The 12710-nt window shown below is 50.8% G+C and overlaps 1 protein-coding gene across 3 annotated transcripts in view; it reads left to right on the top strand.

The window, feature by feature from the left end:
* LOC111537930 (lysine-specific demethylase 2B) overlaps positions 1-11017 on the top strand; it is a 33145-nt gene extending 22128 nt beyond the window's left edge. For 2 of the 3 annotated variants that reach the window (XM_026457420.2, XM_026457421.1), the window contains exons 5-6: positions 8782-8960; positions 9429-9698. In XM_026457420.2, the coding sequence (XP_026313205.1) occupies positions 8782-8960; positions 9429-9539 (290 nt within the window). In that variant the 3' untranslated portion in view covers positions 9540-9698. Of the gene's footprint in view, positions 1-8781; positions 8961-9428 lie in introns of all 3 variants that reach the window. The other variant, XM_026457418.1, reaches the window with a different exon arrangement.
* The last annotated feature ends 1693 nt before the right edge of the window (positions 11018-12710 follow it).

The following is a 12710-nucleotide window of genomic DNA, read 5'->3' as shown; positions in this document are numbered from 1 at the left end:
TGCTGTCACCCTGCCTCCCTGGTCCCCTCTGTTGCTGTCAGTCACCCTGCCTCTCTGGGTGGTGTTCTATCCTGTCTGTGTTTCCTGCTGCCCGGTGGGGGCTAGACCCCAGCTGTGTGGCATGAACAGGTGACCTGTCCATTTCTGTTTCCCTGGGGGAGGGGAGGTCCGTGAAGCCCAGGTGCCCAACAGAACTGATTTTCCTTCCTCCTCCCACCACTTCCACTCTCACTCCTGCCCCTTCCACAGACTGTGGCTTCCAGGACACCTGGGGAGCTGGTTGGAGCTCTGGGCACACCACGGAAGCTCTTCTTAGAACCAAGCCTCCAGACCTCTGCTCCTAAGACGGTCACTTGGCCTGCCTGGGCCTCTTCCCCCTCTGACTTCAGCCCCAGCTGCTCCCCACAGCCCTTCCCTGGTCTGAGGCAGGCATACAGCTGAGTTAGGCCAGTCCCTTAAGTCCTGACTCCCTTGCATCAGAGGGCGGGGCAAGCTGAAGTGTAGTCAGCGGGGACTCTGGCTTGGCCGTGGTCTGACTGAGAGTCTTAAACACTGGTCCCAAGTGGCATCTGTGACATGAAAAGCTGCAAAGTAGCAGAGGCCAAGAGAGTGCCTAAGAGGTACCGGGGAAGGCAGCAGTGGCAGTGGGAGGCATGGTATTGCTCAGAAAAGCAGGCTGGGCACCGTAGTTCATAGCTGTAGTCCCAGCACTTTGGGAGGCTGAGGCGGGCAAATCACTTGAGGTCAGGAGTTCGAGACCATTCTGGCCACTATGGCTAAACCCTGTCTGTATAAAAAATACAAAAATTAGGCCGGGTGCAGTGGCTCACGCCTGTAATCCCAGCACTTCAGGAGGCTGAGGTGGGCAAATCACTTGAGGTCAGGAGTTTGAGACCATCCTGGCCAACATAGTGAAACCCTGTCTTTACAAAAAATACAAAAATTAGCTGGGTGTAGTGGCACATGCCTGTAGTCCCAGCTACTTGGGAGGCTGAGGCAGGAAAATCGCTTGAACCCAAGAGGTGGAGGCTGCAGTGAGCCTGGGCAACAGAGTGAGACTCCGTCTCAAAAAAAAAAAAAAGGAAAAGGAAACACAGGCCTTCTCCACACCTGTCTGTCCTTCCGTGTTGAGCCGTGCTGCCCCAGGGCTGCTCAGGACCTACCAGGTGATTCCAGGTGGAGGTTCATCTTTTTTGTTACACATGCCCACCCAGAACCACCCCCAGGTCAGTTCTTTAGTTCACCTGCCATTTGTCTGTGAAGTTGTGTGTCAGATGCAACACAGAACATAAAAGTAAATAACAGCACTCATTTCTTTTTTTTTTTTTTTTTTGAGACGGGTCTTGCTGTGTCGCCCAGGCTGAAGTGCAGTGGCGCAATCTCGGCTCACTGCAAGCTCGGCCTCCCAGGTTCACGCCATTCTCCTGCCTCAGCCTCCTGAGTAGCTGGGACTACAGGTGCCTGCCACCACGCCTAGCTAATTCTTTTGTATTTTTTAGTAGAGACGGGGTTTCACTATATTAGCTAGGATGGTCTCGATCTCCTGACCTTGAACAGCACTAATTTCTTATTTGACAAAGAGTGAGCTCTTAGCCTGCACCAGGCTCTGTTCTAGAAATCTGGAATAGAGTAGCGATCAGGACAGGCAAGGCTCCTGCCCTCATGGCACTCACAGAGCAGCAGAGCGGAAAGAGAAGAAACAAGTAACCAAGAAGTACAGTATTTAGAATGAAGCGGCATAGTCATCGGGGGTGACACCTTTCTGTTTGTGAAGCTACTAGGTAAACTGTGATTTCGTTATAGAAGGTGTTGGCCCTGTGATCTGCTTGTACCAGGCTCTGGGAGGGAGGCAAGGGGAGGGGCCAGCCCTCCCCTGTGTAAATATGTCACATTTATGGAGCCCTATAGGTACACCCAGTCATTGTCTCACTAACCCTTCGATTCATTTCCTAGGCTGCCATAACAAAGTACCACAAAGTGAGTGGCTTAAAACCACAGAAATGTATTCTCTCACACTTCTGCAGGCTGTAAGTCCAAAATTAAGGTGTCTGTAGGGCTACATTTCCCCTGAAGTCCCTAGGGGCGGGGCCTTCCTTGCCTTCTCTGGCTTCTAGTGGTGGCTGGCAGTGCTTAGTTCTCCTTGGCTTGTCGTTGCGTCACACTGATCTCTGTCTCAAAAGAAAAACAAAAAATTTCCCCCAGGCTAGTTATTCTTTCTTTTTTGATGCTTTGACACATGCAAAATAACATTTTCAGGGTCTTAAGGTATAATTTTATAAATTACTATATCCTCATAATTAAATGATATGATTAAACATTATTTAAATTGATATCCCTCTTCTACAAAATATGATTGCTATCTAATCTTTTTATAAATTTTTTATTTTAATTAATTAATTTATTTATTTTGAGACAGAGTCTCACTCTGTCGCCCAGGCTGGAGTGCAGTGGCACGATCTCGGCTGACTGCAAGCTCTGCCTCCCAGGTTCACACCATTCTCCTGTCTCAAACTCCCGAGTAGATGGGACTACAGGCGCCCGCCACCACGCCCAGCTAATTTTTTGTATTTTTAGTAGAGATGGGGTTTCACTGGGTTAGCCAGGATGGTCTTGATCTCCTGACCTCATGATCTGCCTGCCTCGGCCTCCCAAAGTGCTGGGATTACAGGTGCGAGCCACCGCGCCCAGCAATTTTTCATTTTTTATGTTATGTTATGTTATGTTATTATTTTATTTTTTGAGACAGAGTCTTGCTGTGTCGCCCAGGCTGGAGTGCAGTGGCTGTATCTCAGCTCACTGCAAGCTCCGCCTCCCGGGTTTACGCCATTCTCCTGACTCAGCCTCCGGAGTAGCTGGGACTACAGGTGCCCGCTACCTTGCCCGGCTAGTTTTTTTTAATTTATTTTTTATTTTTTTAGTAGAGACGGGGTTTCACCGTGTTAGCCAGGATGGTCTCGATCTCCTGACCTCGTGATCCGCCCGTCTCGGCCTCCCAAAGTGCTGGGATTAGAGGCTTGAGCCTCCGAGCCCGGCCTATTTTTCATTTTTTAAGACAGTCTCACTCTGTCACCTAGGCTGGAGTGCAGTGGCACAGCCATTGCTCACTGTAGCCTCTGCCTTCCAGGCTCAAGTGATCCTCCCAAGTAGCTGGGACTACTGGTGTCTGCCACATGCACAGCTAATTTTTAAATTTTTTGTAGAGATGGGATCTTGACATGTTGTCCAGGTTGGTCTCAAACTCCTGGGCTCAAGTGATCCTCCTGCCCTGGCTTCCCAAAGTGTTGGGGTTCCAGGTGTGAATCACCACACCCTGCCTGCTCTGGCATTCATCAGATATTTGAGTGCCACATGAATCCCAGATCCAGATGTTCTTTTGTTTTTCTTGGTCCACATTTGGACTAAGATTGAAAATAATAACTTGTGGATTAATATCTGTGTACATGTGAGATAGGTATATATACCTGGGATTAAATGAGAGTGTAAAATTGTTATTTAAAGTATGTTACAGGCCCTGATGCGGTGGCTCACACCTGTAACTCCAGCACTTGGGGAAGCTGAGGCAGGAGGATCACTTGAGGTCAGGAGCTCTAGACCAGCCTGGCCAACATGGTAAAACCCCGTCTCTACTGAAAATACAAAAATTAGCCAGGTGTGGTGGTGGGCACCCGTAATCCCAGCCACTCGGGGGGCTGAGGCAGAATTGCTTGAACCCGGGAGGCAGAGGTTGCGGTGAGCCGAGATCACGCCATCGCACTCCAGCCTGGGGAACAAGAGCAAGAATTTTTCTTAAAAAAAAAAAAAAAAAGTATATTGCAAAGGGCAAGTATCATGATATATACAAGGCATACATTTATTTGGAAACACTCCCAGATTACTTGCCATCTCTGAGACTCTCCATTTTAAAAAAGTAAAAAAGTTTTATTGAGAAATAAGTCACAGACCACACAATTCATTTTCCCCACACTTTTTTTTTTTTTTTTTTGAGACAGGTTCTGGCTCTTGTTGTCCAAGCTGGAGTGCAGTGGCACGATCATGGCTCACTGCAGCCTCAACCTCTGATGCTCAAGCAGTCCTACTATTTCAGCCTTTGGAGTAGCTGGGACCACTGGTGTGGGTCACGATGCTTGGCCAATTTGTGTGTGTATGTGTGGAGCTGGGGTGTGACTGTATTACCCAGGCTGGTCTCAAACTTCTAGGGCCAAGTGCTTCTTCCAGCTCTGTCTCCCAAAGTGTTGGGATTACAGGTGTGAGCCACCGCGGCCGGCCACGATTCACTTGTTTTTAGTATATTTACAGAGTTGTGCAACCATTATGAAAGTCAGTTTTAGAACTTTTTCATCATTCCCCAGAAGAACCCCGCACCCATTTGTATCTTGAATATGTTGTAGGGTCCTAAGCAGTCCATTCATTGGGACTAGCCAGCAACGATTTAACTGGCTGTGATGCTGGGCAAGTCCCTAAACTTCCCAGCTCGTCACATTCTCCACCTGTAGTTACAGATGAAACTGACCCACTTGGTAACACTACCCACCTGTAGGTGCTCCGCGTGCGTGTGACGTGCATGAACTCAGTTATGTCTCAGGACAGTTCCTGGGCTGGCTACTTTTTCCCCATGTTATAGATGAAGAAACTGATTCCCAGAGAAGCCAAGAGCCGGAGGCACAGGCTGGAGGCTCCGCTGGGAACCGACCCCTTTAGATTTTAACAGTGTGTGGGTGGAGGTAGCTGAGCTTGGCCTTCAGTGCTGACTTGCAGGACTCTGGGTTCGTGATTTTAGTGGTCTTTATCCTGTTTGCTACCTGCCCAGCAGACCCCTTTGCACAGGGAGCTTTGCAGACATGACCTTGAGGAAGATTAGGGAGGAGAGGTGGGTGGAGGTGGGAGGCTGGGCAGAGAGCAGGGAGGGTACCGGAGTTTTTTTTTTTTTTTCCCCTTTTGAGACAGAGTCTTGCTCTCTCGCCCAGGCTGGAGTGCAGTGGCGCCATCGCCGATCACTGCAAGCTCCGCCTCCCGGGTTCACGCCATTCTCCTGCGTCAGACTCAGGACTACGGGCGCCCGCCACCACGCCTGGCTAATTTTTTGTATATTTAGTAGAGATGGGGGTTTCACCGTGTTAGCCAGGATGGTCTCAATCTCCTGAGCTCATGATCCACCCGCCTCGGCCTCCCAAAGTGCTGGGATTACAGGTGTGAGCCACTGTGCCCAGCTGGTACTGGGGTTCTAACAGGAGGGTTTCTGCCAGGTGGGCCTTCTGGAAAGTCTGAGTGGCGCCCACCTATTCCAGGCACCTGGGTAAGGAAGGCGCTAGCCTTGCCAAGATCAAGGCCAGAATATCCAGCGAAGAACGGGGATGCCCCCTGGTGGATCTGCACTCCAGACGCCAAAACAAAAACTGTTTTCCCCTGGATCCGCTGCTTCCCAGGGTCCATGGGAGGGACCTGGCCACTGGTGTGGTCTAGAATCTTTTTTTTTTTTTTTTTTTTTTTGAGACGGAGTCTTACTCTGCAGCCCAGGCTGGAGTGCAGTGGCCGGATCTCAGCTCACTGCAAGCTCCACCTCCCGGGTTTAGGCCATTCTCCTGTCTCAGCCTCCCCAGTAGCTGGGACTACAGGCGCCCGCCTCGTCGCCCGGCTAGTTTTTTGTATTTTTTAGTAGAGACGGGGTTTCACCATATTAGCCAGGATGGTCTCGATCTCCTGACCTCGTGATCCACCCATCTCGGCCTCCCAAAGTGCTGGGATTACAGACTTGAGCCACCGCGCCCGGCCTTTTTTTTTTTTTTTTTAATTAAGACAGAGTCTCACCTTGTCGCCCAGGCTGGAGTGCAGTGGCACGACCTTAGCTCACACTCCATCTCCTGGGTTCAAGGAATTCTCCTACCTCAGCCGCCCCGAGTAGCTGGGATTACAGATATGTGCCACCACACCTGGCTAATTTTTGTATTTTTAGTAGAGATAGGGTTTTGCCATGTTGGCCAGGTTGGTCTTGAACTCCTGACCTCAGGTGATCCACCCACCTTGGCCTCCAAAAGTGCTGGGATTACAGGCGTGAGCCACCACGCCCGGCCAACAGAGACTATCTCACCTTGCTTTTCCAGGGTTGCTGTGAAATTTAGATCTTGACCCCAAAAGATAGACATACCCAAGTTCTCTTAACAAACGTAAGGAGTTACTTTCTTTTTTTTTTTTTTTTTTGAGACAGAGTCTCGCTCTATCGCCCAGGCTAGAGTGCAGTGGCCGGATCTCAGCTCGCTTCAAGCTCCGCCTCCCGGGTTTACCTCATTCTCCTGCCTCAGCCTCCCGAGTAGCTGGGACTACAGGCGCCCGCCACCAAACCGGGTAGTTTTTTGTATTTTTTTTAGTAGAGACAGGGTTTCACCGTGTTAGCCAGGATGGTCTCGATCTCCTGACCTCATGATCCGCCCGTCTCAGCCTCCAAAATTCTGGGATTACAGGCTTGAGACACCGCGCCCGGCCCCAGGAGTTACTTTCTTTTTTTGTTTCTTTTTTGTGGAGATTGGGGTCTCCCAGCCTTGGCAACATAATGAAACCCTATCATGCTGGGCGCAGTGGCTCTTGCCTATAATCCCAGCACTTTGGGAGGCTGAGGCGGGCGGATCACCTGAGATCAAGAGTTCGAGACCAACCTGACCAACACGGTGAAACCCCGTCTCTACTAAAAATACAAAAATGAGCCGGGTGTGGTGGTGCATGCCAATCATTCCAGCTACTCGGGCGGCTGAGGCAGGAGAATCACTTGAACCCAGCAGGCGGAGGTTGCAGTGAGCGGAGATCGTGCCACTACACTCCAACCTGGGCGACAGAGTGAGACTTCGTCTCAAAAACCAACCAACCAAAGAAAGAAAACCAAAACCCTGTCTCTACAAAAAATGAAAACCTAGTTGGATGTGGTGGTGCCCCACTGTACTCCCAGCTATTTGGGAGGCTGAGGCTGGAGGATCCCTTGAGCCAGGGAGGTTGAGGCTGCAGTGAGCCATGGTCGTACCATTGCACTCCAGCCTGGGTGACAGAGCAAGACCCTGTCTCACAAAAAAAAAAAAAAAAAAAAAAGAGAGAGAATGGAATCTTGCTATGTTCCCCAGGCTGGTCTGAAACTCCCAGGCTCAAGCACCATCGTCCCACCTCTGCTTTTCTAAGTACTGGGATTACAAAGGATTACTTTTATTTTTCAGTTCTGACCACATGAAAGGCTATGTTTATTTATTCAACAAATATTGACCATGGGCCTGTTAGAGGGCAGGTTCAGTGAAGGGATGAGACTATTACCCATATCAACATCTAAGTTCCATGAGAGTTCTGTCTAGTTCAAGGGCCAGCATACTTTCTCTGTTAAGTGCCAGAGAGTAAATACTTAAGGGTTTTCAGGCCATTTGGTCTGTGTTGCAATTACTTAGCTCTGCTGTTGTAGCACTGAGCCAGCCCTATACAATATGTAAACTAATGCCTGTGGCCGTGCACCAGGAAAACTCTGTAAATGGATCTGAGAATTTGGGTTTCATATAGTTTTCATATCACAAAATAGTATCCTTTTGATGTTCTCCCTCTGTTAAAAAAAATGGAAAACCCCTCAAAACTTATGGCTCTTGTAGGGAAAAACAAAATCTAGGCCAGTTGCAGTGGCTCATGCCTGTAATACCAGCACTTTGGGAGGCCGAGGTGGGCGAATCACTTGAGATCAGGAGTTCAAGACGAACCCGACCAACATGGCGAAACCCCATCTCTACTAAAAATATAAAACTTAGCCAGGTATGGTAGCACATGCCTGTAATCCCAGCTACTTGGGAGGCTGAGGCATGAGACTTGCTTAAATCCGGGAGGCGGAAGTTGCAGTGAGCCGAGATCACGCTACTACACTCCAGCCTGGGTGACATGAGTGAAAAAAAAAAGTTAAAAAATTCTTCTAGGTAACACAAGGATAGGCAGTAGGCTGGATTTGGCCCTTGGGCTGTCATCATATGGTGGCCTTTGGTTGGTTTAACATGTAAACTGTTGAGGTGGCTGTGAACAAATGTGGTCACTGGCTTCTTAGGATTTTCTTGTTTGTTTATATATGTCTTTCCTTTTCTTTCTGTCCTTTTTTTTTTTTTTTTTAAAGACAGTCTTGCTCTGTCGCCCAGGCTGGAGTGCAGTGGTGCCATCTCAGCTCACTGCAACCTCTGTCTTCTGGGTTCAAACAAACCTCCTGCCTCAGTTTCTCGAGTAGCTGGGACTATAGGCGTGAGCCACCATGCCCGGCTATTTTTTGTATTTTTAGTAGAAACATGGTTTCACTATGTTGACCTTTCTGGTCTCGAACTCCCGACCTCAGGTGATCCGCCCTCCTCGGCCTCCCAAAGTGCTGGGATTACAGGCATGAGCCACCATGCCTGGCTGTCTTCGGAGTTTTAGTAGAGACAGGGTTTCACCATGTTGACCAGCCTGGTCTTAAACTCCTGACCTCAGGTGATCCATCTGCCTCGGCCTCCCAAAGTGCTGGGATTACAAGCTTGAGCCACCACGCCCAGCCACCCGGGCCCCTTTAGGTAACTTTTGAGGTCATCGTGGGCTGGCGTGGAGGCCATGGTGGTGCAGGGAAGCGGGTGAGTGGGAGACAGATCCAGGAAGGAAAGCCGACAGGGCGAGGTAATCGAACAGACAAGGAAGAGGGGTCAGGACTGTAGGGAACCGTGGAGGAGCAGCTTTTGTTTAGTGAGGGGCTCCCACGAAGGATCTGGAGCCTTAAGCCGGCAGGAACAACCAGCGTGTGGCTTCTGCCCCCAGGGAGTCGGCGGCTTGTGGACGTGATGGATGTGAACACCCAGAAGGGCACAGAGATGAGCATGTCCCAGTTTGTGCGTTACTACGAGACGCCTGAGGCCCAGCGGGACAAGCTGTACAACGTCATCAGCCTAGAGTTCAGCCACACCAAGCTGGAGCACTTGGTCAAGCGTCCGACTGTGGTAGGTCCGGGGCCCAGGTACCTTCTACCTCATCTCCTTCCCTGTCCCCCTGCCACCTGGGCTGTGCCTTGCAAAAAGGCTCATGTGGGTGTGGCTGACTGGGCTTGGCAGGCATAGGGGTGACTAAGGTTGGTAACATGGTTTGTAGAGACAGGAATCTTGCTGTGTTGCCCAGGCTGGCCTTGAACTCCTGGGTTCAAGTGATCCTGTCACCTTAGCCTCCCAAAGCGCTTGGATTAGAGGTATAAGCTACCATGCCTGACCCCCAGCAACTCTTTCATTTCCTGTTGAAGAGACTCAGTTTTCTCTGCTACACAGTGGGGGTCCTGTCATCCCTACCCTTCTTTCCTCCCATGTTGGGACTATGGAGCTCACACTGGCGGGCCCAAGGGCTCCCCAGGGAGAAGGGGTGTTTGTGTCTGGCTCGGCAGTGGAGAAATGCAGTGCTGACGCTGGTCTGGCTTTTAGGTAGACCTGGTGGACTGGGTGGACAACATGTGGCCCCAGCATCTGAAGGAGAAGCAGACAGAAGCCACGAATGCCATTGCAGAGATGAAGTATCCGAAAGTGAAGAAGTAAGACCGCCTGGCTGGTGGCCAGAGCTGGGAGGGGTGACCCCCAGGCTTGGGGAGGTGGGAAGGAGGCTCCTGGCCATCAATGAAGGCTTGAACATCACGACCGCTCCCGTTCAGAACTGAAGGACTGTGCCTGTGGGGGGCACAGCTGGGACAGGAGGGACGGGGTCCTTCGCGTGTGCCCGTTGGCTGCAGGGGCTCTGATCTCTGCTCTGGGACCAGCTCCCCTGGGGATCTGTGATCTGAGGAGGAGTGATGACAGACACCTCTGCATCGGTGTATGTGTCTATACGCAAGGGCACAACTGTGCATGCTTTTCTGCACTCCCTCCGTGAGACTGTGTCCTGGGAGTGGGCATTTCCGGGGAACCTACCCACATTGGATGCTTTGGTTTTGGTGAGCGATGGGGAAAGACTTGGTGTCCTTTTCTTCCTTGGTGTTGAGACCTTGGAGCTCGTACCCAAAAGAACCTTTCCCAAACATAGTCCAGGGGCCACCTACTCACCTGACACACCTTAGACGGTGCCCTCTGAGCAGGAGGTTGGCGCTAGGTGGAGAAGTTAACCATGGTTTGTTTGTTTATTTATTTACTTTCTGAGACAAGAGTCTTGCTCTGTCTCCCAGGCTGGGGTGCAGTGGCACGATCTCAGCTTACTGCAACCTCCGCCTCCTGGGTTCAAGCAATTCTCCTGCCTCAGCCTCCCAAGTACAGGCGTGAGTCACGGTGCTTGACCAACCATGGTTTAATAGCAAAGACATCACAACATGTGGCATGACCAGCCACATGGACTGATTATTTAACATGGGCTGTAGCATCTTTGAGCTCCTCCATGTTCAAGGAGTTGAGTAACAGAACTTTTGGGAGGAGGAAGTCACCTTTGGGGCTTCCAGCTCTGTTTCCAACTCTGACAGGGGTAAGAGGCCAGGTGTGGTGGCTCACACCTGTAATCCCAGCACTTTGGGAGGCTGAGTCGGGGGATCACGAGGTCAGGAGTTCGAGACCAGCCTGACCAACATGGTGAAACCCCGTCTCTACTTAAAATACAAAAATTGGCCGGGTGTGGTGGCGCACGCCTGTAATTCCAGCTACTCAGGAGGCTGAGGCAGGAGAATCTCTTGAACGTGGGAGGTGAAGCTGGTAGTGATCGAGCTGTTGCGCTCCAGCTTGGGCGACAGAGCGAGACTCTCTCAAAAAAAAAAAAAAAAAAAAATGAAGGGGAAGGAGACACAAGCTGTCCCAGGCAGGGCGATTGCTCTGGGCTTCCTAGAAGAGTTGGCGCTGGCGGCCTGAATCCATTAGCATCTCTCTGCTCAGCCCTGCTGCCAGGAATGCCCCCAGGAGCTTCAAGGCTGTGAACTTTTCATTCACTCAGCCCTTAATTCAGTGCATAGTGAGTGCAGACTGCGTGCCAGACTTTGTAAGGGAGGCCAGCAGGCTGGCCCTTGGGCTTCTCAAGGTTTTGCTTTCAAGCTCTCTCTCTCTCTTTCTTTAATTACTTTGTAGGCATTTTTCCTCCCCTTCAAGCTGAAGCTCCATCCATGCCTTGGATCTGGGCTGCATCAAAGGCAGAGACTGGGCTCGAGGTGGGGAGGGAGCAGGACTTGTTTTCAATTTTATTCTGTTTGGATTCAGTTGCAGCAAAATTGACAGAGCTCCTGGGATGGGGAAGTAAAAAGATGAACAAGACTACAAGCCCCTACCCTCTGGAGAACGTGCTGTGCCTAAGGGGCCTGAGGTGCGGCTCCAGTCCTGGGAAGGGAACAGGGACTAGAGGAATCCCATTTGGCTGGTGTCATCACGGGACATCCCCTTCTTGGAGGGGACATTCCCTTCTTGGAGGGGACATTCTGCCTGAGCTTCAAATGACAGAGGAGGCCAGGTGCGGTGGCTCACATCTGTAATCCCAGCACTTTGCGAGGCCAAGAGGGGGCGAATCACCTGGGGTCAGGAGTTGGAGACCAGCTTGGCCAACATGGCGAAACCCCATCTCTATAAAAAAAAAAAATCAGCCAGGTGTGGTGGTGGGTGCCTGTAGTCCCAGCTGCAGGAAGCAGGAAAATTGCTTGAACCTGGGAGGTGGAGGTTACAGTGAGCCGAGATGGCATCACTGCACTCTAGTCTGGGTGACAGAACAAGACTCCATCTCAAAAAAAAAAAAAAAAGACAAAAAGGCTGGAAGTGGTGGCTCACGCCTGTAATCCCAGCACTTTGAGAGTCTAAGGTGGGCGGATCATGAGGTCAGGAGATTGAGACCATCCTGGCTAACACGGTGAAACCCTGTCTCTACTAAAAAAAAAAAAAAAAAAAAAAAAGCCGGGCGTGGTGGCGGGCCACCTGTAGTCCCAGCTACGCGGGAGGCTGAGGCAGGAGAATGTTGTGAACCCAGGAGGTGGAGCTTGCAGTGAGCCGAGAACATGCCACTGCACTCCAGCCTGGATGACAGAGCGAGACTCCATTTCAAAAAAAAAAAAAAAGGCAAAAAAACAAATGACAGAGGAGATGGGAGAGAAGTGAAAAGGGCCCCCTAGAAAAGGCTGTGGGACTCAGAGATTATTAGTTGGAGGCAGATGATGGCTCATTGATGGATTGAGCTGATGGTTCATTGATTGGTTGATTGATTCATTCATTCATTCAGCACCTGTGTCTTGAGCTCCTGATTGGTGCTGAGTACTGGGGTTTACAGTGGGGAGAAAACCAGAAGAGGTTCCTGCTCTCCTGGAGCCTACACAGTGTATGGGGGAGACAGATGTAAATCCAGTAATCACAGAAACAGATGGGAACTTGCAGCTGCGATGAGGCCCGCAGTGCCCCAGAGCTGGTGCTAGGAGAGGAGATTCACCCAGTCAAGGTGGTCGGGGAAGGTGTTTTGAGCTAGGGTCTGAAGGCTGAGTAGGGTTACTTAGTTGAAGAAGACTGGGAGGGCTTTCCTGGCTGTGCGTAGTCGACTTGGGATGGTGGGGAAGGGTGGGGACCTGTTGAAGGAAGGCCCAGTGGGGCTGGAGCAGAGGCAGTGAATGCAGGGTGGGTGCGGGGTGGGCCAGGCAGAACAGAGGGGCTGCATTTCCTGTAAGAACAGCTGTAATCCTCTCCAAGATTTTGAGCAGAGAGAAATGTGTTCAGGTTTGCATTCTGCAGGTCCTCCTGTTGCTATGGGGATTGGAGGGTGTGGGGGCA

Source organism: Piliocolobus tephrosceles, chromosome 10 (genome assembly GCF_002776525.5).
Source record: "Piliocolobus tephrosceles isolate RC106 chromosome 10, ASM277652v3, whole genome shotgun sequence".
NCBI classification, from domain to species: Eukaryota; Metazoa; Chordata; class Mammalia; order Primates; family Cercopithecidae; genus Piliocolobus; species Piliocolobus tephrosceles.
Note: the sequence above shows the minus strand (reverse complement) of the source record. Positions and strands in the feature narration are given on the sequence as shown.